This window comes from Arabidopsis lyrata, assembly GCF_000004255.2.
Source record: "Arabidopsis lyrata subsp. lyrata unplaced genomic scaffold ARALYscaffold_5, whole genome shotgun sequence".
In the NCBI taxonomy this organism is placed as follows: domain Eukaryota; kingdom Viridiplantae; phylum Streptophyta; class Magnoliopsida; order Brassicales; family Brassicaceae; genus Arabidopsis; species Arabidopsis lyrata.
The window spans coordinates 12,841,776-12,861,250 of record NW_003302551.1 but is presented as its reverse complement, the minus strand read 5'-3'; the positions used below and the strand labels follow the sequence as shown (position 1 = coordinate 12,861,250).

General features: G+C 35.4%; 4 protein-coding genes across 6 annotated transcripts; 1 reads left to right on the top strand and 3 right to left on the bottom strand.

The window, feature by feature from the left end:
• Positions 1–26: 26 nt before the first annotated feature.
• Positions 27–1,635, bottom strand: LOC9311875 (subtilisin-like protease SBT4.5). Its single transcript, XM_021026190.1, has 5 exons — positions 1,423–1,635; positions 1,243–1,334; positions 1,021–1,160; positions 581–757; positions 27–457 (listed from the first exon to the last, which is right to left on the bottom strand). Exons 1-5 carry the CDS (start codon positions 1,633–1,635, stop codon positions 27–29), a joined length of 1,053 nt encoding a protein of 350 aa, XP_020881849.1.
• A 1,785-nt stretch (positions 1,636–3,420) lies between these two features.
• Positions 3,421–7,835, bottom strand: LOC9311874 (subtilisin-like protease SBT4.6). The gene is made up of 10 exons (XM_002875760.2): positions 7,546–7,835; positions 7,366–7,460; positions 7,167–7,258; positions 6,774–7,026; positions 6,164–6,674; positions 5,975–6,069; positions 5,678–5,893; positions 5,489–5,600; positions 5,196–5,403; positions 3,421–5,079 (listed from the first exon to the last, which is right to left on the bottom strand). The coding sequence occupies exons 1-10, from the start codon at positions 7,642–7,644 to the stop codon at positions 4,541–4,543; spliced, it is 2,220 nt and encodes a 739-aa protein (XP_002875806.1). The 5' UTR covers positions 7,645–7,835; the 3' UTR covers positions 3,421–4,540.
• A 290-nt stretch (positions 7,836–8,125) lies between these two features.
• LOC9313585 (subtilisin-like protease SBT4.5) lies at positions 8,126–11,800 on the bottom strand. The gene is made up of 10 exons (XM_002875759.2): positions 11,299–11,800; positions 11,096–11,190; positions 10,883–10,974; positions 10,484–10,736; positions 9,871–10,381; positions 9,681–9,775; positions 9,383–9,598; positions 9,190–9,301; positions 8,893–9,100; positions 8,126–8,807 (listed from the first exon to the last, which is right to left on the bottom strand). The coding sequence occupies exons 1-10, from the start codon at positions 11,395–11,397 to the stop codon at positions 8,269–8,271; spliced, it is 2,220 nt and encodes a 739-aa protein (XP_002875805.1). The 5' UTR covers positions 11,398–11,800; the 3' UTR covers positions 8,126–8,268.
• Positions 11,801–14,668: 2,868 nt separating this feature from the next.
• On the top strand, positions 14,669–16,985 carry LOC9311873 (ras-related protein RABA2c). Of its 3 annotated transcripts, none has more exons than XM_021026001.1 (3): positions 14,669–14,849; positions 14,963–15,161; positions 16,218–16,985. In XM_021026001.1, the coding sequence occupies exons 2-3, from the start codon at positions 14,997–14,999 to the stop codon at positions 16,704–16,706; spliced, it is 654 nt and encodes a 217-aa protein (XP_020881660.1). In that variant the 5' UTR covers positions 14,669–14,849; positions 14,963–14,996; the 3' UTR covers positions 16,707–16,985. The 3 variants fall into 3 exon arrangements, with proteins under 3 accessions (XP_020881660.1, XP_020881662.1, XP_020881661.1); XM_021026003.1 differs by having other exon boundaries at positions 14,675–14,883; XM_021026002.1 differs by having other exon boundaries at positions 14,675–14,887.
• The last annotated feature ends 2,490 nt before the right edge of the window (positions 16,986–19,475 follow it).

Here is a 19,475-nt window from a genome sequence, read left to right as displayed (position 1 = left end):
ACATTAGTTTGTAGCATAAATAACGATTAGATTAAATGTGCCGATGCAAGTTTGTCAGCTTCGGGACCTTGGCCTGAAACCGTAACGGTGAAAGACCTCATCTGGTACATAGATTTGAGTGACAAGAAATCTGGAACAACCCTGATGGTGAGTTCTGATCCGAGTACTTGGGCTTTGTAAGTAGACTTTGCCATACCAACGTTTGTGACTGTTCTACGAAAATTCAGGTTGAATGGTTTTGTTTCCCGGACTTTAACCGTCATGGAAGGGTAGTTGAGGTTTATTGCTAATGATTGGCTCTGTTCTTCACTGCAACTGCGGTTTTCACCCGAAATGAGTCTTAAACTCTTTGCCGTGTAGTTCATAGACCAGTCGGCTATCGGATTGACGTGGCCAGCTCCATAAGCAAACTCGGCCATATGATCAAACGGAGAAGTAGATGTATTCATTGGCCTAGCTTCAAGAAACACCAAAAAAACAGAGTATGATAAAACCTTTCTTGCAATACAAGAACGTTATGTTTCCAATAAAAAAATATGCAGAATATTCAGAAAACAAGAGTAAACCTTGTTTTACTTACCGGTACTCATGATGGCGGATTGGATCATGGAAGGAGACCGCCGTGGGTGAAACGTTTTTAGGTAGGCGGCTACACAAGACATTGAAGTTCCGCCTAAAACGGAGTAGTTTACACGCCTTGTGTCTGATTGGCTCGGTGGGGCATCAAGAGAATAAACAGCGAGGATCTTGGTTCTACCTTCAAAAGATCGGGAATAATAGTGTTTGGACCCTGAGAAGAGTAAGACGCAATGATGGTAGCTGTCTGGTTAAAGACCGTCTCATTTTTCGTAATAGATGCTTTCAGGTTTCTGGCCAAAAAAAATCTAGCTTTAAGATGGACAATTTGTGAGAATTATATATAATAAGACAAAGAGAAGTGCTTACTCTGTCGAGTTCATATATGAGAGGACAATGTTATAGTCGTCTCCGATAGAAGAGAGACTGGAAAAGAGAAGATACTTGCCACGTCTGCATGGCGGCTCCTAACAATGGATGCGATGGCTCCCATAACTTGAGCTTCTTTGGGATTTTGCGGGGAATCGCATAACACAATCTTTCCTTTTACACGTTTACTGTCTAAACACCCTGGTGAGCAAAACCTGAAACCACAAAGACCATTTGAACCCACTATGTGAAGTGTAAATAGATACGAAGATATATGTTTCTTGGGATGGAAGTTACCCGGTGGAAGCAGCATCGCACCTACTTGAAGACGATCCTCCGTATACTAGAGGATACTTTATTCCGTTCAGATGAAAATTTACCGATCTTCCCTGTTTTCCAGTAACCATGTAAGAGAAAGGACAAGATATGTACGAATATGATGGCTGTCTTAACAAAAACAAGTTTCTTGGTACTCACGACAATTGTCTTGCCATCTCCGAGAACAACTTTGGTGACAAACGCCCGGTTTGTATTACTAGCAGCGATAGTGAAGATCCACGGAGAAGTGCTAGAGACGGTGCTAGGTTGTGGACCACTGTTTCCTGCGGAATTCACTATGAGGATTCCCTTGGCCATGACATGGAAAGCCCCGATGGCGATCGGGTCCTCCTCGAATGGCAAACCTACCATCGTACCAATTGAGATGCTGATGAGGTCTACGTTGTCCGCTATCGCATCATCAAATGCAGATAGAATACTGTCATACCTACACCTTTGGAAATAGTAAAATCGCATCATCAAAGTCCATGATGAATTGCAGTTATAGCTGCCAAATTTTCTCAATTGCCCTTAACAATGGACGCTAAGGCTCCCTTAGAGTAAATTTCATCGGGTTACGGCTCGGAATCGCATAACACAATTTTTCTTTTACTGTCTAGACTCTAGACAACCTGGCGTGCGGAACCTAAGCAAAACATAAACAAATAACGAAAAATAGATAAAGCAAAACATATGTAAAAAAATATTTATGACTTTGGTGAGTTCAACCTTGGCAAAAATTTGTTTTTTTTTCTGTTAAAATATTAATGCATATTTTTCTATGTATTTGAAGTTTGAACTTTGAAGGCATTTACTCAAAAATAATGTTGAATCCGAATCAAATGCGTATTTCAAATATAAATGAATAATATCTTATTTAATAATTAAGAAATTTAAATGTATATACAATGCCTAATTCCAATATTACGCTATGGTTCCTCCTCGGTAGTGAACTTCCAAAAAATAACCGTTTTAAGATGCTGGTCATCCAGATGGTTTAAGCTTTGATCATTTTCCACATTAAATCAAAACTCTCACGCCCATTTTCAAATAGAAACCAAACAACAAGGTTTTAATTAGGACAAGCTAATAATCTTCTGCTTGAAATAGTAAGCGTGAAAGACTTCTCTTCTTGCATCGACTTCAGAGACAAGACATCTGGAATAATCTTGGCGCTGAGTTTTGATCTGACTAATATTCGCTTTGTAGATAGTGTTAGGCATGCCAACGTTGTGCCTGTTATATGAAAATTTAATTTGAATGGTTGTATATTTAACTCCATTTAAGTTTATACCCCATTTAACCACCTAATTTACATTACATTGACCCATTTAGATCTATTTAATATTGTTTTGCTTTGAAATATATAGTATAACTAATAACTATTTAATTGATTATTTAAAATTTAATACTATTAATTATTTCAATAAATTTAAATAATAAACAATATGAAAATAATATAATTGTACTTACTCCCTCAGTTTTATAAAGAGTGTCACTTTGACATTTTTTTCTTGTTACAAAAAGAGTTTTGTTTTAGAATTTCAAGACTAATTTCGACAAACTATTTCAGTTATAACCTCAAAAAAAATTTATCAAACAATAATAAATATAAGTTATGATAAAATCTCAAGCCATTTTCTACACAATATTAATTGTTTCTCTTCGTAATCTCTATTACATTACCTTGAACGTCATTGACATTCATTATTCTCTTATTTTATTTGTAAAATGGAACTAGATCTGTTAAAAACAAGTAAGGGTCACTTTTTAGTTGTTATGGATAAACATATGACTAAAAGTTCTATTCAAAATTTGCAAGTTTCAGAACAGAAAAAACAGGTCGAAGCATGGAAGACTAGTGCATGGTGGATTTAAAAAAAAAATTGATTGCCACTACTAATTTTGGCTCTATTTTCTCTATAGTTATTTAACATAAAAACTGAAATAGATTTACCTCCAAAAATAAATGTCGATTGTGGAAATGCTTTGATCTTAGAAATGCATTTAATTATCACAATGACTATTGACTAAATTAAGGAGAAGTCTAAGAGAGAAACGATTATATAGCAACTTATTTATAATTACATCAAAATAAATAATTGTAAATACATAAATAGTTTAAGGGTATAAAAGAGTTTTAACTTTTTTTCTTAATTTGTGTGAAGAATGCCAAAGTGACACTTTTTGTGAAAGAGAGGGAGTATTATACTCTATGTGTCCCAAATTATAAGACGTTTTTGTTAAAAGCACAAAGATTAAGGAGTAATAAATGTTTATTATTTATAAAAATTTAACCAAAAGAAAAAAAAGATTACAGAATTCAAAAGGTCATAAATAAATTAAATAACCATAAATTATACATAAAAATATGAGAAAGTCTTATGTTGTGGAACAAGAAAAACATGCTAAAACATCTTATAATTTGGGAGAGATGGAGTATAGTTTTGTGAGTCACATGGTTATCAGTGAATAAAATGACAGGTTGTTTTATAAGGCGACCAAACCTTAACACCATTTTCACAATTCTGACTATACACTTTTACAAAGTTTAGATTAAATTTCAACTAATAGCTACATCAATAATCATTATTGTCTTCCCTCTTGCATATATGGGAACTAAAATTTAGGAAATGCTCTTACAACGTAATTCTCTGGAATGCGTAAGGTAGAAAACATTCTACTCTGGGTATTTTAGACTCCATAAGGTAGAATTTGTATTTTTCTTTTTCATGAATTAATTAAGGTAAAATAAGTTATCTTGTTCACACTAAAAAAAATAAGTCATAAATCTCCTAAACCCAACAAGATTCAATTTTTATGGATGAATAGTAATGAAAGCACGCTTTATTGATCACTGAGAAGAGAGTGTAAAAAACAATAGGGATATACAAAACTCAAACCATAATTATTAGCGTCACGCCGTCACATATACCTAATTAAGGAGAAGACGAATCGTAAAATTTTAAGAGTAGAACAAAAATACTATGAATGTGATTCTATTATCCTTTTTTAAAAGTAAACAAGTAGTAATATATTTGATCATTCTCCAAATTAAATTAAAACTCTCATGACCATTTTGAAATTTAGAACCAACAAGGTTTTAATTGGAACAGGCAAATAACTTTAAAAAAAAAAAAACAGGCAAATAATTAGATTGATGTTATAAGTTATAACTAAAATGAGTGACGGAACCAGAAACATCAAAACCAACAAACAAGGGTTTAAAAGTAATAATTGACGATAACAGATAGAAACAGTAACTGGTTCTGACTCATCAGTTCTTAGCATAAACAACAATGGGGCTTCTCACAAAGTGGACACCATCAGACCAGATCAGCTGTGCGGACACAAGCTTTTTAGCTTTGGGAACGGCGCCTGAAACGGTTACCGTGAAGGACTTCTTCTCATACAATGACCAAAAAGACAAGACGTCTGGGATAACCTTGACTTTGAGTTTAGATCCAACTACCTTTGCTTTGTATGTAGCGTTAGGCCTACCGACGTTAGTGACTGTTCTACGGAAAGTTACTTTCAACGGTTTTGCCGCCGATACTTGAGCAGTCATCGAAGGATAGTTTAAGTTTCGGGGTAGCGATTTAGTCTGTTCTTTGGTGCAACTGCTGCTATCACCGGAGATGAGCCTTAATTTCTTTCCAGTGTAGTTCAAGCCGCAAAGAAAGGCGATGTGGTCGGATTTATTAGCTTCATAGACTAGTCCAGGATGAATTACAGCTATGGGATCGACATGGCCCGCTCCGTAAGAAAACTCGGCCAACTCGTTAAACGGAGAAGTAGATGCATTCATTGGCCACGCTACAAGAAACACCAAAAAAACAGAGTATTATAAGTTTCCTTGCAATACAAGAAAGTTATGTTGTGAGTGAAAAAAAAGAGTATGCTTAAAACAGAGTGGATTTGTTTTTGCTTACCGGTAGTCATGATGGCGGATTGGATCATGGAAGGAGACCAGCGTGGGTGAAACGTTTTTAGGTAGGCGGCTACACCAGCAACGTGGGGACAAGACATTGAGGTTCCGCTAAGAACTGCGTACTTTACATGTCTTGTATCTGATACGCTTGGTGGGGCATAAGGAGAATAAGCAGCAAGAATCTCTGATCCCGGCGCTGTTATATCCGGCTATAATACAAATCACATTCAATCCAACGCAGAACTGTTAGAGTGACCAATACGAGTAATTTAAATTCTCCTTTTCTGTATATACCTTCAAAATATCATGAATGATTGGGTTTGGGCCACGAGAAGAGTAGGAAGCCACGACAGGAGCTCTCTGGTTAAAGATTGTCTCACTTCTCAGAACAGCTGCTTTGGGGTTTCTAGCCAAGACAAAAATGAGCTTTAAGATGGGAGTTTTTGTAAGAAATATAATGAAACAGAGATATAGGCTAACTACTTTGTGGAGTTCATATATGAGAGGACAATGTTATAGTCGTCTTCCGATAGAAGAGAGACTGGAAAAGAGAAGATACTTGTCACGTCTTCACTGCGGCTACTAACAATGGATGCGACGGCTCCCATAGCTTGAGCTTCTTCGGGATTTTGTGGGGAATCACATAACACAATCTTTCCTTTCACACGTTTACTGTCTAGACACCCTGGTGAGCAAAACCTGAAACCGAAATTACCCTTTAAACCCTCATGTGAAGAGCAAAATTGATACGAAAATAATGTTTTTTGGGATGGAAGTTACCTGGCTGCAGCAGCATCACAACTACTTGAAGCTGATTTTCCGTATACTAGAGGGTACTTCCTTCCGTTTAGATCAAACGAATTTACCGATCTTCCCTGTTTATCAACAAGCAGTAATGTTAAAAGAGGACAAGATATGTATGATAATGTGTTGTCATAAAGGAACGAAGATATGTCCCTTGGTACTTACCACAATTGTCTTGCCGTTTCCGAGAAAAACTTTGGTGACAAATGCACGGTTAGTATTACTAGCAGCAACAGTGAAGATCCACGGCGCAATGCTCACGACCGTGCTACGTTCTGGACCATTGTTTCCTGCGCTAGCCACAGTGAGGATTCCCTCGGCCATGGCATGGAAAGCCCCGATCGCGAGGGTGTCCACCTCAAATGGACCAACCTCATCCGCACCGATGGATATGGTAATTAGGTCCACCTTATCCGCTATGGCATCATCAAATGCGGCTAGAATTCCTTCAGCTGTGCACCTATTGACGCCAACGTCACATACTTTATAAACCGCTATTCTTGCAGCTGGAACGCCACCTCTCGCAGTTCCATTACCGAGCCCGTAAAAGCTCACATGCTTCACAGCGTTTCCAGCCGCCGTGGATGCACAGTGCGAGCCATGTCCCGTGTTGTCCATGGCTGACGCCGGAAACCCCACCAGTTCGGGTGTGTAGTACCGTGCTCCAATAAGCTTGCTGTATACAACCGAAAGATCATTCACATTTTTTAAACTAAGCAATTGAAAAATTCTTACTCAATTTAATTGTATGATCAAATTTAAAAGGGTTTTATACTTGTTGCAAGTGAAGTTTTCGCCGCCTTCGCAAACACCTTTCCATTTTTTAGGAGGAGGACCAAAGCCTTTGCCGCTGAAGCTGTCCGATTCAGGGTAGATTCCACTGTCAATGACACCGATGATTGTATCGCTCTCTATGAGAGAGTTTCGCTTTGTACGTTTGCCTTCCTTGAGACCCATGAAATTCCACGAGGTTGTTGTTTGGGGCTTTAGTTTCTTGCTAGGAAACACAGATACAACTTCGTCCATATCTATGAAAATGAATAAGAAGTATAGGAAAACAATTAAATCATATAGAGTTGATTAATTGCATAGAGAAGAATAGTAATTTTTGAGTCTCGCTAAATTTTGGAAATTTAGGGTCTAACAGTCCGTTTAGTAATACACTTACTTGCTAGTATCGCTCTTTCTGATTCAGTTAGCCTGGCTGCGAATCCGTTGAAACTCCTTTTATAATTCCTAACCAAACGATCCTTGATCGAACTACAAAAAAATATATACATTTGTTAGAGGATTTATGAAATCTTGATCGATATTGACATGAAACCATATACAAATAATCACATTAGCACTGATCTACAAAATTGCACCTCTCTCCGATGACATCTTGAAGAATACTAGTGTGATGGGACATTGGCATGTAGTCAACACGAGCAGGAAGTGCACCCATGTATACTATATACACCTACAAGTATAATCATCATCATAGTTATGGTTAGTCATTAGTCATATAATTAGAACCATGAAAACATCATCATATGTGCAATTACCTGTTTGTCTTGATCATCTTTGTCTGGTGAAGGAAAACTCACAAGAAGCAAGGCAAAGATACATGAGAGGAGACAATAGGAGACAGCAGGTTTTGCCATTTTTTTAATTGATTCAATTATAATCAAATTTCATAAGATTGTGATAATGAAACGATTATTTATAGGGAGAGATTATGTACATGGTCTAAGAACGCAATCCAAGTCCCTTAGGATTTGTTCCTCTAGTTATAATTATATTAATGGTTTTGAATGGACCGTTTAATTTGCTACCGTTTCTCGGTCTTACTAATCCTTGCATCATCTTTTTTTTTTGTATTGTTTTTCATGAATATAGAAAAAATATTAAATAGAAAGAACCTCCTTTGACTTGATATTTATTCTCGTTGACAAAGAAAAGACTTGATAAATAAATAACCTCCTTTGACTTGATATTAATTCTCATTTATAAATAAAAACTGTTTATTCTTCTTAACAACCACTAAAATCGACTAACCTCACTAGAAATGGATTTTTTTATTAAGAAAACAATTATATAGATTATTCTCCAAATTTAATCAAAACTCTCATGACCATTTTGGAATTTAGAACCAACAAGGTTTTTATTAGAACAGGCAAATAATTAGATTTCATGTTTATAACTAAAATGGGAGGAGGAAGCACAAACAAAAAAAAACAACAAAGATATAGCATGAACAAATAGAAACATTAACTGGTTCTGACTAATCAGTTCGTAGCATAAACAACAATGGGGCTTCTCACAAAGTGGACACCATCAGACCAGATCAGCTGTGCCGACACAAGCTTTTCAGCTTTGGGACCCGCACCTGAAACGGTTACCGTGAAGGACTTTTTCTCGTACAATGACTTTAGAGACAAGACATCTGGAATAACCTTGACTTTGAGCTTAGATCCGACTACCTTTGCTTTGTATGTAGCGTTAGGCCTACCGACGTTAGTGACTGTTCTACGGAAAGTCACTTTGAACGGTTTTGCTGCCGATACTTGAGCAGTCATCGAAGGATAGTTTAAGTTTCGGGGTAGCGATTTGGTCTGTTCTTTAGTGCAACTGCTGTTATCACCGGAGATGAGTCTTAAGTTCTTTCCGTTGTAGTTCAAGCCACAGAGAAAGGCGATGTGGTCAGATTTATTAGCTTCATAGACTAGTCCAGGATGAATTGCAGTTATTGGATCGACATGGCCAGCTCCGTAAGCAAACTCGGCCAACTCGTTAAACGGAGAAGTTGATGCATTCATCGGCCAAGCTACAAGAAACACCAAATACAGAGTATTATAAGTTTTCTTGCAAAACAAGAAAGTTATGTTGTGAGTGGATTTATTTTTACTTACCGGTAGTCATGATGGCGGATTGGATCATGGAAGGAGACCAGCGTGGGTGAAATGATTTTAGGTAGGCAGCTACACCAGCAACATGCGGACAAGACATTGAAGTTCCGGTCTCAACGGAGTACTTTACACGTCTTGTATCTGATTTGCTTGGTGGGGCATCAGGAGAATAAGCAGCTAGGATCTCTGATCCTGGCGCTGTTACATCCGGCTGCAATACAAATTCACTTTCAGTCAAACGCAGAACTGTTAAAATGACCGATACAGAGTAATTTAAATTTTCTCTTTTTCTATATATACCTTCAAAATGTCAGGAATGATTGTGTTTGGGCCACGGGAAGAGTAGGAAGCCACGACGGGAGCTCTCTGGTTAAAGATTGTCTCACTTTTTAGAACAGCCGCTTTGGGATTTCTGGCCAAGACAAAAAAAAGTTTGAATTTTAGGTTGGAGTATTTGTAATAAATATAATAAAACAGAGATAGGGGCTATTACTTGGTGGAGTTCATATACGAGAGAACAGTGTTATAGTCGTCTTCCGATAGAATAGAGACTGGAAAAGAGAAGATACTTGCCACGTCTGCACGGCGGCTCCTAGCAATGGATGCGACGGCTCCCATAGCTTGAGCTTCATCTGGATTTTGCGGGGAATCACACAACACAATCTTTCCTTTCACACGTTTACTATCTAGACACCCTGGTGAGCAAAACCTGAAACCGCAATTACACTTTAAACCCTCATATGAAGAGCAAAATAGATACAAAAAATAATGTTTCTTGGGATGGTAGTTACCCGGCAGAAGCAGCATCACAACTACTTGAAGCTGATTCTCCGTATACTAAAGGGTACTTCTTTCCGTTAAGATTAAACGAATTTACCGATCTTCCCTGTTTCGAAACAAGCAGTAATGTTACAAGAGGACAATATATGTACGATAATGTGTTGTCTTAAAGGAACAATGACCCGTCCACAATTGTCTTACCACAACTGTCTTGCCGTTTCCGAGAGCAACTTTGGTGACAAACGCACGGTTAGTATTACTAGCAGCAACAGTGAAGATCCACGGCGCAATGCTCGCGACCGTGCTAGGTTCAGGACCATTGTTTCCTGCGGAATTCACTATGAGGATTCCCTTGGCCATGGCATGGAAAGCCCCGATCGCGATCGGGTCCACCTCAAAAGGCGAACCTTTGTCCCCACCAATGGATATTGTAATGAGGTCCACCTTATCCGCTATGGCATCGTCAAATGCGGCTAGAATTCCGTCAGTTGTGCACCCATCGACACCAGGGTCACATACTTTATAAACCGCTATTCTTGCAGCTGGAACGCCACCTCTGGCTGTTCCATTACCAAGTCCATAAAAGCTCACGTGCTTCACAGCGTTCCCAGCCGCGGTGGATGCTGTGTGCGATCCATGTCCCATGTAGTCCCTCGCTGACTCAGGAAAACCCTCTAGTTTGGGTGTGTAGTATCGTGCTCCAATAAGCTTGCTATACATACAACAAACAAATCATTCACATTCATTCCAACTAAGCAATTGAAAAATCCTTACACAATCTTAATTGTATGATCGATTTAAAAGGGTTTTATACTTGTTGCAAGTAAAGTTTTTGCCGCCTTCGCAAACACCTCTCCATTTTTTAGGAGGAGGACCAAAGCCTTTGCCACTAAAACTGTCTGATTCCGGATAGATTCCACTGTCAATGACACCGATGATTGTATCGCTCTCTATGATAGCGTTTCGCTTCGTTCTTTTGCCTTCCTTGAGGCCCATGAAATTCCATGACGTTGTTGTTTGGAGCTTTAGTTTCTTGTTAGGAAACACAGACACAACTTCGTCCATACCTAAGAAATTGAATATTAAGAAATAGCAAAACAATTACAACAAATAGAGTTAATTAATTATTTCATAGAGAAGAAATGTAATTTGAGATTTGATAAAGTATTTTGAAAACTTTCGGGTCGGATAATCCATTTAATAGTTCACTTACTAGCTAGTATCTCTCTTTCGGATTCGGTTAGCCAGGCCGCAAATCCGTTGAAACTCCTTTTATAGTTCCTAACCAAACGATCCTCGATCGAACTACAAATAGGAAATACATTTGTTAGAGGGTCCATGGATTTTAGTTGATAGACATGAAACCATATTCCATATATACAAATAATCACATTAATATCTATAAAATCGAATAAATTCAGTGCACCTCTCTCCGGTGACATCTTGAAGAATACTAGTGTGATGGGACATTGGCATGTAGTCAACACGAGCAGGAAGTGCACCCATGTATACTATATACACCTACAAGTATCATAATCATCATAGTTATGGTTAGTCATTAGTCATATAATTAGAACCATGAAATGATTATAATTATAATCAATAACAAAGAATGATTTGTGCAATTACCTGTTTGTCTTGATCATCTTTCTCCGCTGAAGCGAAACTCACAAAAAGCAAGGCAAATATACATGAGAGGAGACAATAGGAGACAACAGGTTTTGCCATTTTTTTTTATTGATTTAGGTATAATCAAATTTTATAAGATTGTGAGAATGAAACGATTATTTATAGGGAGAGATTATGTGCATGGTCTAAGAACGCAATCTAAGTCCTCAATCAAAGTCCTTTAAGATTTGTTTCTCTAATTATTATTGTATTAATGACAGTATAATGTATTTTCCATATTTATGGGTTTGAATGGAATGTTTAATTAGCTACCGTTTCTTGTTCTACTAATCCTTGCATCATTTTTTTTAATTGTCTTGTTGTTCATGCATATAGAAAAAAAAAATAATAAATAGAAAAAACCTCCTTTGACTTGATATTTATTCTTGTTGACCAGAGCCGGACCAATGAATTTTGGGGTCCCATTAGAATTAATAAAAAAATAACATCATAATTTTTATAATATTAAAAATTATAAAGTAAAAATAATCAATTTAAACAAAACTATTATTTAAAAAAACATATTACAATTATATCCTTTAAAAAAATAATAATAACTTAAATCTTATGAAAAATAATATTTTTATTGGTTTTTTTTCAAAAATATTCATCAAACTTGCTATTTTTTTCATATTTACAACAATTTATATATATGTATAACTAAAAAAACATTTACGTGGGGCCCCATTTGCTCAAATTATATATATATGAAATGTTTCATCACCATGTGCTCAAGTCCGGCTCTGTCGTTGACAAAAGAAAAGATTGACTAACCATTAGATGTTGGTACAAACCAACGTCCCACATCAGAAGTTTAGAAAGGAAGTTTTTAATATATAAACCAAGTCCAACTCCAACTAGTATGAGGCCTTTTGGAAAGGAGTCCAATAACAAATCCGTGCGGGCTTGAGCATGTAGGTCTAAAGCGGACAATATCATACTAATAAGGGAGTTGGATTGGGCTTGGAAAGTCCAATAAATGGTATCAGAGCCTAGGTCGAAAAAGTGGACCTAGGAGAGTGGGCTTGGACCTATGATCGGTGTGGGAGAAGCCCTCAAATGTTACACGATAAGAAGGTGTGTCAAAAATTTCGCAAATAAGAGAGTGCCGAGTTAGGGTGCCAAGGTTTCTCTGAAGAGGAGGCCCAATGTTCGTGGTCCGTGGTTTGAAGGGAAGATTGTTGGGTATAAACCAACGTCCCACATCGGAAGTTTAGAAAAGAAGTTTCTAATATATAAACCAAGTCCACCTCCAACTAGTATGAAACCTTTTGGAAAAAAGCCCAATAACAAATCCGTATGGGCTTGAACATGTAGGCCCAAAGCAGACAATATCATATTAATGGAGAGTTTGAATGGGCTTATAAAGCCCAATACTAGAAATTGATTTTTTGTAATTTAATTATATTAAGACTAGAAATGAGTATTTAGGCAATTCATAATTATGGGAAGTTGGGAATGTATATTCTGAATTCGGTTTATTAATTATGGCAGCCTAATCATGTGATGAGGGAGGTTCATCATTTGACCTTACATGTTACTTTTTTTTTTTTTGTCACTCGAATATTTTTACTTAGTCTTAAACTACTTCTGCAGGCGATGTATCTAACCTTTCTACAGAGGTAACAAAAAATTGTACCAAAGAAAATTAAGAAATTAAGAACTGTATGTAGCAAAGAATTAGTGTTTCTGGCAATGATTATCCTTAAAATATGATCACTTGTGAAAACTCTATATGTATATTTACATTTATAAATTTAATTTAGATATTGTGACTACATGTACTCTTAATAATTTAGAAAGAAAATATAATATACAAATAGATGTTTGCAATTGTATGTATCGGCTCCTCTTTCGTCCACACGATTGCCTTCTTTTGTGTTGTTGTCGTCTAAAATTAACAGCAACGTACAATTGCGTCAAGATTATTAATAACCTAAAGTAATAAATGTTTAAATAGGTCATACATATACTTTTTGAAAGAAAAATACTTGGGTTCACCCCTAGGGGTGAACTCTTTTATTCACCATCTTTCAGTCAATTAGAATCTGCCACTTAATAACAATAAAAAATTTCATTTAATTATAAAATCTAACTTGTCACTAAAACGAAATTATGTATCGGTTTGAGTTTATTAGAAAGGGTTAGAGTTTAGATTTTATGATTAAACGAGGTTAAATGTCGGTTTGGGTTTAGAAAATATGATTAGGGTTTAGTTTTTTTACAATTAAACGAGTTTAAATGTCGGTTTGGGTTTACAAAGGAGAATTAGGGTTTAGATTTTGTAATTAAACGAGATTATTTATCGGTTTGGGTATATATAAAAGAATGGTTTGGGATTAGATTTAATAATTAATTGAATTTTTTTTTATTATGTGACGAATTGTGATTGGTTAAAATAAAATGAGTGAATAAAAGGATTCACCCTTAGGGGTGAACCCAAGTATTGCTCTTTTTGAAATTAACGTTATGGGAGGAAATAATAGCATATATTTTACGGTAACACGAAACTGAACTTGATTTATTATTATTAGAGGGCACAAAATCACACGTGACGATTGACGAATGTCTAGTGACTAGCTAATACACCTATTAGACATTTATAACAAAATAACGTTAGTACGTTACGTTGAAAAAAGTATGACGTAAATTTAGCGTTAATTGTCCTCATCTTCATCAGATTCGAATTCTGTGTGAGTATGTGTCACACCCCAAGACATATAGTCTCCTCCTCTGTAGCTATTACCACCACAATCTCCGACGTATTATCCACTAGACTTGTAGCATATTGCCTTTTAAGCCGCCACATGACCTCTTCCATCGAATCTATCTACCTTGGGATCAGAGCCGTGACAACCCATTGGCAAAAAGGGCAAATGCCCAAAGCCACACAAAAAGAAATTATAGTATAGGCCACATTTGGATAATACGTCCACCGGAACCACCACATAACATTGTTACATCGCCACCGGAACCACCACATTATCGATTGGTCAATTGACTCAATTCATCAACACCACTTATCATTCTTTTCTTCTTCTATTGAAGTTGTGTTATTCGACATTTTCATATTCAATCGACGTGGCTTATGATCATTGCCACAATCACAATAACAATCATTTTTGCTCTTAACGCAATTATAAAGCTCAAAAATACATTTCCAATAATACCCTTTGGAACATGCTCTTACTTTTTGCCAGCCTGCTAACGAATCATTAATTGCCACATCATCACGATAACTGAAGCTTTGTCTTTTTCTTAAACACGACGTCGTTTTTCTATTCCCTGACACAGAGATACGTATAGATACACCGTATATTCACTTTATTGCTCCTCTCCTCTTTCTCTCTCGAAGAAGAAGACGAAGCCCAACAAATTAAACAAGAAATTTTCCATTTTTCCTCCATTAATTTGGGTAGAGAACAAACATTTAAAGCCTCTTTTAATCAAAGTTTCGTCCTTTATAGATCTGAAAAATTCGATTTTTTTTTCTCGATTCATCCGCCATCAAGGTACACGAATCGTTTTTCGTCTTCTGAATTACTTGTGGGTTCGTCTTAATTTCGTTGGATCTGGGTTTGATTTTGGAGAAAACTGATAAAGTTTGTGTTTTTTTAATGTGTAGGTTTGATTGCGAGATCGGAGAGTGAAGGAGAAAAATGACGCATAGAGTAGATCAAGAATATGATTATTTGTTTAAGATTGTGTTGATTGGTGATTCTGGTGTTGGGAAATCGAATATCTTGTCGAGATTCACCAGGAATGAGTTTTGCTTGGAATCTAAATCCACTATTGGTGTTGAATTCGCCACCAGAACTACTCAGGTGAGTTTCGAATTTTTCTCTGTTTCTCTACTTGCGTAGGTGTAAAATTCAGAGTATTTGCTTTTGGAATCAGAGAAATATGAAGAGATGGTGACTTAGGTTTGGTATATATGTTAAGAAGCTTAAAGCTGTGATTTTGGGATAGGTTTTTTCTTCTTATTAGCTTGTTTCTGATTCTGGTTTATCTTTTAGCTATAATCCATGAAGGTTTCTACTTTCTTTGCTATGTAGAGATTTACTGTCTTCAATTATGTTTTGGTTTGCTTGTAGCTTCTTGACCCTATTAGTGTAGTGTAGAATTCAGGTATTCAATAGCTAATTTCAAGTGATGGCTCTAGAGCTTTAGTCTGTTTTGTTTCTTTAAAAGTTGCATCTTCTTTAGTGTTTCGATTTGGCCTGATTTGGGCTTTAGTCTGTTTTGTTTCTTTAAGTTGCATCTTCTTTAGTGTTTTCGATTTGGCCTGATTTGGGTAGCAAATAAGTGATAGGTCTTAAGTTTTTTGATTCTGTTGGTTTCTTAAGATTGAAGAATAGTCTGTTTCGAGAGTATATGGCGGTATTTTTTTTCTCAGCTACTGAAGTGTATTGATTTCGTTTTTTTGTGTTCTTAAGATTTTTTGTTCAAGAGAGAATCTTAGATGTGCTGGCTATGAGTTATGACAGATGCTTTTCTAATTTTAAGACTATAAATGGATGGTCGTGAAGGCCAATTGAAAAAAATAAGAAGATTCTCACAGCTTGTCTCAATAATTCATTGCATCTCCTGATCATTTGTCATTCCTTGACCTTGTCCACCTTTATACTTTCTTAAAGTCAAACCCATTAAAATTTTGACGAAGGGAATTCTATGATATACTTATGTAGTTGAATGCAAAATGATGCGCTATAATTGTTGATGGTTAATAATGTAACTAGGATGGTTTTAACAACTGGAGAAGATATATGTTCTTAACTTTTGATTGTTGAAACATTAGCAATCTTGTTTATAAATCTGGGGAATGCTTCAATTCTTGAGACCTAACTGGTAGTTACTGTGAATGTATGATGGATACACAGGTTGAAGGAAAGACAATTAAGGCCCAGATCTGGGACACTGCAGGTCAGGAGCGGTACAGGGCGATCACAAGCGCTTATTACAGAGGCGCAGTGGGTGCACTTCTTGTCTACGACATCACCAAGAGACAGACCTTTGACAATGTCTTAAGGTGGCTGCGCGAGCTGAGAGACCATGCAGATTCCAACATTGTGATCATGATGGCTGGGAACAAATCAGATCTGAACCACTTGAGATCCGTTGCTGAGGAAGATGGTCAGAGTTTGGCTGAGAAGGAAGGTCTCTCTTTCCTGGAGACATCTGCTCTTGAAGCAACAAACGTCGAGAAAGCGTTTCAGACCATCTTAGGAGAGATCTACCATATCATAAGCAAAAAGGCACTGGCTGCACAAGAAGCAGCAGCAGCTAATTCCGCAATTCCTGGGCAAGGAACTACGATTAACGTTGATGACACATCTGGAGGCGCGAAAAGAGCATGTTGCTCTTCCTAAACGAAAGGTAAACTGTTTATTTCGTTTGTTCCTTCTTCAAAGATTCAAACTTTTGTCTTCACTGGCTTCTCTTCTTTACGAGTTTTGGCTGATGAAACGTAACTATGCAAGACTATGTAGAATACTCTGTTTTTATGCTCTTTGGTTGGGGTTTGTGTTCAGTTTAAAGCTTGTTAGTAGTATATTTAGAATCTTCTGGTGCTTGCTTTCTCTTCTTCTTGCCGTTGGCGTGTTTCTCTTCATTTCTGGTTTATAAAGTATTTTTACATCTCCGGTTTATTCCGGTTGGTCTTGGCTTGGTTTAATCAAATCATTGATTCATCTCTTATGTTACACTGAGAGGCTTCTACCAATATAGATTTTTCAGTTGTCTTAATTAATCAGGTTTCTATCATCATTTTATATTAGAAAAATTATGATTTCTTTCTGAACATTAATTTTAGTATTACCAAAGAGAATTGTTGAGAAACTAATTTTTCTTCTTCAATTAACACAATTTAAAATGCAATTGAACTGCTTTATTATCAAATACTAATAGAATTGTACCCCAATTTAGTTCAGATGAATAAACAGTGGCCATGATTTCTAGTTGTTTTGAACCGACCAAATTAAAAGATTTTTGAAAGAATGGTATTATTTTCAAGTAAAATAGAGAAAGTGACGACGATACATGGAGACGGAGACAGAGACAAGAAGTGATGGAGAAACCAAGAAAAAAACGTCATTCCCGACAAAAAAGAAGAAGCAAAACTAACCAATTGCATGCATGAAAGTATATCATGAAATCATGGAAATTTACATTGTCAACGTGTGAGTTTTTTTTTTTTATTTTGGACACAAACCAAAAGGCTTTCAGGTCTAAATTATTTTTTACTATAATTTCTTATTGGTTCATAGATTTATAAAGAATTGGAAATCCAAACAAAAATTATTTGTTATTCAATCATTGATTTTAAAATCTTAACTAAAATCATGTGTTATTGATTCTATGATTTATAAATACTACTTAAAATCCTATATTATTCGTTTCGTCATTTGTTTTTGGATTTGAGAATCCAAATTATGTTTTAAATGGATTTGAATGGATTTGAAAGAGAAAAATAGAAGGATTCAAATTCATGTGTAAACACATGTTATTTTAAAATCCATATGTCTTGATTTCATAATTAATAAAGATTTTCAAATCCTATATGAATTTACAATTCAATAAACCAATAACACCCCCTTAAGTTCCAAAATTCTTGGTGATTTCTAATGTGCAAAATAACATAAAAATTAATATATATATATATATATATATATATATTTTGTTATAAAATTAAATTAATAAAAATCAATTTGAGAAAATATATGTTCAAACATATTGGGTTGAGATACACAGGGATCATTTGTACTCGTTTGGTTTTTCATTCTTCCTAGTTTTAGTTTTGGTTGTAGTTCGCGAGGGTTGAATCGATAGTTGTGGCTCTATTTTGGGATTAAAATTTAGATATTTCCTCTTCCTCTCTATTAGGTCCTTTTGCAGGGTTTTTTTCGTGTTATATGTATGTTTCTATAGTTGTAGTCTCTTTTCTTATTTGCTTAATCCAATTAGAATCGATTTGATTTAGGGTTTACATGTGTGTTTGGGATTTCAAACCACCAATTGAGAAGTTTATGTGGAGAGGAATACATATCTTTGCTAGGATACATGAAGGTAGAATCGTCATTTGTAAAGCAAAAAATACTTATTTATGTAATCACTTTGTGAATGTGCCATATTGTAAAATTTTGTTATTTTTTTTTTGGTTTCCAGACAATTAATTCTTAACAAAATATAAATTAAATAAGTAAATGACTTGTATCTAGTCCAAACTTAAAATACTCACATACCCATAGTTTAGAATTTAGATCACATTTACAACAAAATATTATAATAGATATATTAAAATAGAATAATGGGAGATAACACTTTTTTTTTAAAAAAAAGTTAAAGACTCAATGCATAGTTAAAAGTAAAAATGAATTTGGTATCTTGTAAATACAATCTAATTTTATCGCCTGTTTTGAGATTTCTTGCTTCTCTGATCTCAGTCCACCCAGAACACATATAATATCTACGACTGTCTTTTTTTATTGTTACCGAGTAACTCTTGTTGTTGTCTAAAAGTTCCACTTGAAAACCACTTGGAGGCATCGCAAAATTTTCTATAGTACTTAATATCTTCTCTATCTGCTTTTTTGGTAAATATAACTTAGCTCCGTGGCAAAGATCGGAGTCTGTTAGAACTTTCTCTAACATTTTATTCGGATCCATATCAAGGCAAATCACTATTTTATTAAACTCTTAACAAATTTAGGAATATAAAAAAAAGGTTTTTAGAAAATAAAATGTTTGAAGACTAGAGATCTACCCATATGTTTATATATAGTTCTCGGTCGGTCAAAGCAGTGTGCTTTTGTCTTCAAACCCTTTAACAAAAAAAGGTGCTTTGTCTTCATCTTTTAAATAAAGTCAATTATATGGATATATTTCTCTATTTTTTTGTAGTAGTATATGAATATATTTTCTAAGTTAGCATATGTTTTTGTTCAAAAAAAAAAGTTATATGTTATGTTTCTAAAATTTCACACCTGTCACCAACTGTGTAGATTAAATTGATTATAACGATCTTACTTCTTAGCCATTTAAAAAAAAGTATTCTAAAACATAATAAAATCTATTACAATATTTAGAAAAATAAATTCATTTAATACTATCAGATTGTATTATTTCAAAAAATTTATAAA

Excerpts from the sequence above, each read along its gene's own strand:
- LOC9311873 (XM_021026001.1), top strand. The coding sequence starts at position 14,997 with ATGACGCATAGAGTAGATCAAGAATATGATTATTTGTTTAAGATTGTG. Across the intron at positions 15,162-16,217 it reads TCGCCACCAGAACTACTCAG|GTTGAAGGAAAGACAATTAA; the intron begins GTGAGTTTCGAA and ends ATGGATACACAG.
- LOC9311874 (XM_002875760.2), bottom strand. The coding sequence starts at position 7,644 with ATGGCAAAACCTGCTGTCTCCTATTGTCTCCTCTCATGTATCTTTGCC. Across the intron at positions 6,675-6,773 it reads GAAAACTTCACTTGCAACAA|CAAGCTTATTGGAGCACGGT; the intron begins GTATAAAACCCT and ends GGTTGTATACAG. Across the intron at positions 5,080-5,195 it reads ATCCGCCATCATGACTACCG|CGTGGCCAATGAATGCATCT; the intron begins GTAAGCAAAAAC and ends TGTTTCTTGTAG.
- LOC9313585 (XM_002875759.2), bottom strand. The coding sequence starts at position 11,397 with ATGGCAAAACCTGTTGTCTCCTATTGTCTCCTCTCATGTATATTTGCC. Across the intron at positions 10,737-10,882 it reads CGAAAGAGAGATACTAGCTA|GTATGGACGAAGTTGTGTCT; the intron begins GTAAGTGAACTA and ends TCAATTTCTTAG. Across the intron at positions 9,101-9,189 it reads TCATTCCTGACATTTTGAAG|CCGGATGTAACAGCGCCAGG; the intron begins GTATATATAGAA and ends TTTGTATTGCAG.
- LOC9311875 (XM_021026190.1), bottom strand. The coding sequence starts at position 1,635 with ATGGTAGGTTTGCCATTCGAGGAGGACCCGATCGCCATCGGGGCTTTC. Across the intron at positions 1,335-1,422 it reads GAGATGGCAAGACAATTGTC|GGAAGATCGGTAAATTTTCA; the intron begins GTGAGTACCAAG and ends ACTGGAAAACAG. Across the intron at positions 1,161-1,242 it reads TGCGATGCTGCTTCCACCGG|GTTTTGCTCACCAGGGTGTT; the intron begins GTAACTTCCATC and ends TTGTGGTTTCAG.